The 2500-nt window shown below is 47.7% G+C and overlaps 1 protein-coding gene across 1 annotated transcript in view; it reads left to right on the top strand.

Moving 5' to 3' along the window:
• Window positions 1–2500, top strand: part of Ent2 (Equilibrative nucleoside transporter 2) — a 480097-nt gene that overhangs the window by 231737 nt on the left and 245860 nt on the right. Inside the window, exon 2 of the mRNA XM_070113676.1 lies at window positions 1993–2500. This exon is cut by the window's right edge and continues 363 nt beyond it. Coding sequence (XP_069969777.1) covers window positions 2080–2500 — 421 coding nt within the window. The 5' untranslated portion in view covers window positions 1993–2079. The remainder of the gene's footprint in view (window positions 1–1992) is intronic.

Raw genomic sequence — 2500 nt, 5'->3', positions numbered from 1 at the left:
TGTGTGTATTTATACATATTTAGCTGTATATATATACATATGTGTGTGTGTTTATGTGTACATATATATATATATATATATATATATATATATATATATATATGTATGTGTGTGTGTGTGTGTGTGTATGTGCGTGTGCGTGTGCATGTGCGTGTGCGTGCGTGCGTGCGTGCGTGTGTGTGTGTGTGTGTGTGTGTGTGTGTGTGTGTGTGTGTGTGTGTGTGTGTGTGTGTGTGTGTGTGTGTGTGTGCGTGTGCGTGTGTACTATGTATATACTGTGACCGCGTATTCTCACAGCAGGCGGCAGAAGCGCCAAAGCCACATTCGGATGCAAGTGGAGAGAGAGTGACGCCGAAGACCCCGATGTCTGACGTCACTTGATCGCGTCACTTGCAGGCGTCGCTTCCGAGGCGGTCGAAGTCTCCCCTCAGCCGGGTGGAAGGTGGGAGAAGGGGAGAAGGAGGAGAAGACGGGGAGAAGGAGGAGAAGAGGAGAAGACGGGGAGAAGGAGGAGGAGACGGGGAGAAGGAGGAGGAGAAGACGAGGAGAAGGAGGGGTAGAAGATGTAGAGAGAGGAGATGTATGGAATAGAAGTATGAATGCGAGGAAGAACATGAGGAGAATAGGAGGAGGAGGACAAAGAGGAAGAACAAGAGGAGTAAAAGTAGGAATGGGAGAAGGAATCGTAGGAGAAAAGGGAAGAATCACAGGAGTAGGGATAGGAAGATAAAAAAATAACAGGAGTAGGACTATTCAGAAGAGGAAGACGGGGAGGAGGAGGAGGAAGAGGAGGACAGGGGGAAAGAAAACGAGGGAAAAAAATGGATAAGGCTTTCATCATCTCACGCTCTCTTTCGACCTGGATGTCAGCCTATTTATATGAGTGTGTCTTCGTATTTGCGGACGCGCCTGTCAGTCTTTTTCATCGCGCGTCTTTTCCGTTTTTTTTTTTTTTTTTTTTTTGGGGGGTGTGTGTGTTCGTTTTAGGTTCTTATCTTCTCTGTCTTCATTTCCGTCTGTGTGTATGTATTTGTTTGTTTGTGTATCTCTTTGTCTCTGTCTCGCGCTCTCTCTTCTCTTCTCTCTCTTCTTTCTTTTCTTTCTTTCTCTCTCTCTCCCTCTCTCCCTCTCTCCCTCTCTCCTCTCTCTCCCTCTCTCTCTCTCTCTCTCTCTCTCTCTCTCTCTCTCTCTCTCTCTCTCTCTCTCTCTCTCTCTCTCTCTCTCTCTCTCTCTCTCTCTCTCTCTCTCTCTCTCTCTCTCTCTCTCTCTCTTCTCTTCTCTTCTCTTCTCTCTCTCTTTCGACGAGCCGAACACTTGCCGTCATTAACAAGCACGTACCGAAATTACTGCACAGGTGTTCAAGTGCTCGATCCCTCCTCCGTTCATCTGCCGTCAAAATGATTGTCGCTAAAGATCAAATAACAATTTTCTTCATTTTCCTTCATTTAGTTTGATTTCAGTTGATTTTGATCATTTCCAAATAAGAAGTGGAAAAACACACGCATATACACACACGCTGTATATGTTGTGTGCATATACAATGCATATAAGCATGTATGCTGTGTGAATCTATGCATATGCATGTGTGTGTTTGTTACAATATAGCCGTCTGTAACAATTATCATACAATTATATACCAAAATAACAAAATGCATATTTTCGGTCACTGTCGTAACATCTTGGATTCAGTGAATTATGGAAATAGCGTCAGAGCGCTCATGGTATTTAGTTCATATGCAGACATTAGCAGACATTTGCGTGATACTCTTTTTATGTCCGATAAATTTTTGTTCCTTTAATCTATTTCTTTCAGATATTTTTATAAGAATTGTGTGGAGGCTTTGGCTCAATGGATTTCTTTGTACTTTGGTATTGCAAGTGCCGCAGCTTATTTCTTATCATTTAATCAGTCCATCAATCTATTTATTTGCTTATTTATTAATTTATTTATCATCTATAATTTCGTCCTCTGATGGCCTTTCCGCCTTGCAGGTGATGATGCCGTAGACGCCCTCCGCCGCGGCCGGCGCCTCTGGCCTCGTCGACGCCTTCGGGAGCTTCTCTCGCCTCGCCCGGGCCATGAAGAAGTCGAAGGGCATCCGCTCCACTATGAGTTACTTCTCCGATGCCCCTTCCTACCCTGACGACGAACCCCCACCCTTTTCCCAGCGCCAGTACCCGCCCAGCTACAACTACCCTCCGGACTACCACAACTACCCCACGGCCCCGAGAGACTACTCGATGCGGGGAGCCAACAGGGACTACCCGAGCGAGAGGGACTACCCGCCGGAGGAGAGGACCTTCTCCAGCAGGCCGATGGATTTCCCGAGCCGACCGAGCGACTACCCGCCCGGCCCGCCCAGCTACCAGAACGGGCCCAGGGACTACCCGCGCGACAGGGAGTTCCGCCGCAACCCCCCGGACTACCACAGCGGCGGGAGGGACCTTCAGAACGGACCCGGACCTCGCCACGCAGGACGCAGCGACTACTCGGTTGGTG

The sequence above is a fragment of the Penaeus vannamei genome, chromosome 34, assembly GCF_042767895.1.
Source record: "Penaeus vannamei isolate JL-2024 chromosome 34, ASM4276789v1, whole genome shotgun sequence".
In the NCBI taxonomy this organism is placed as follows: Eukaryota; Metazoa; Arthropoda; class Malacostraca; order Decapoda; family Penaeidae; genus Penaeus; species Penaeus vannamei.
Note: the sequence above shows the minus strand (reverse complement) of the source record. Positions and strands in the feature narration are given on the sequence as shown.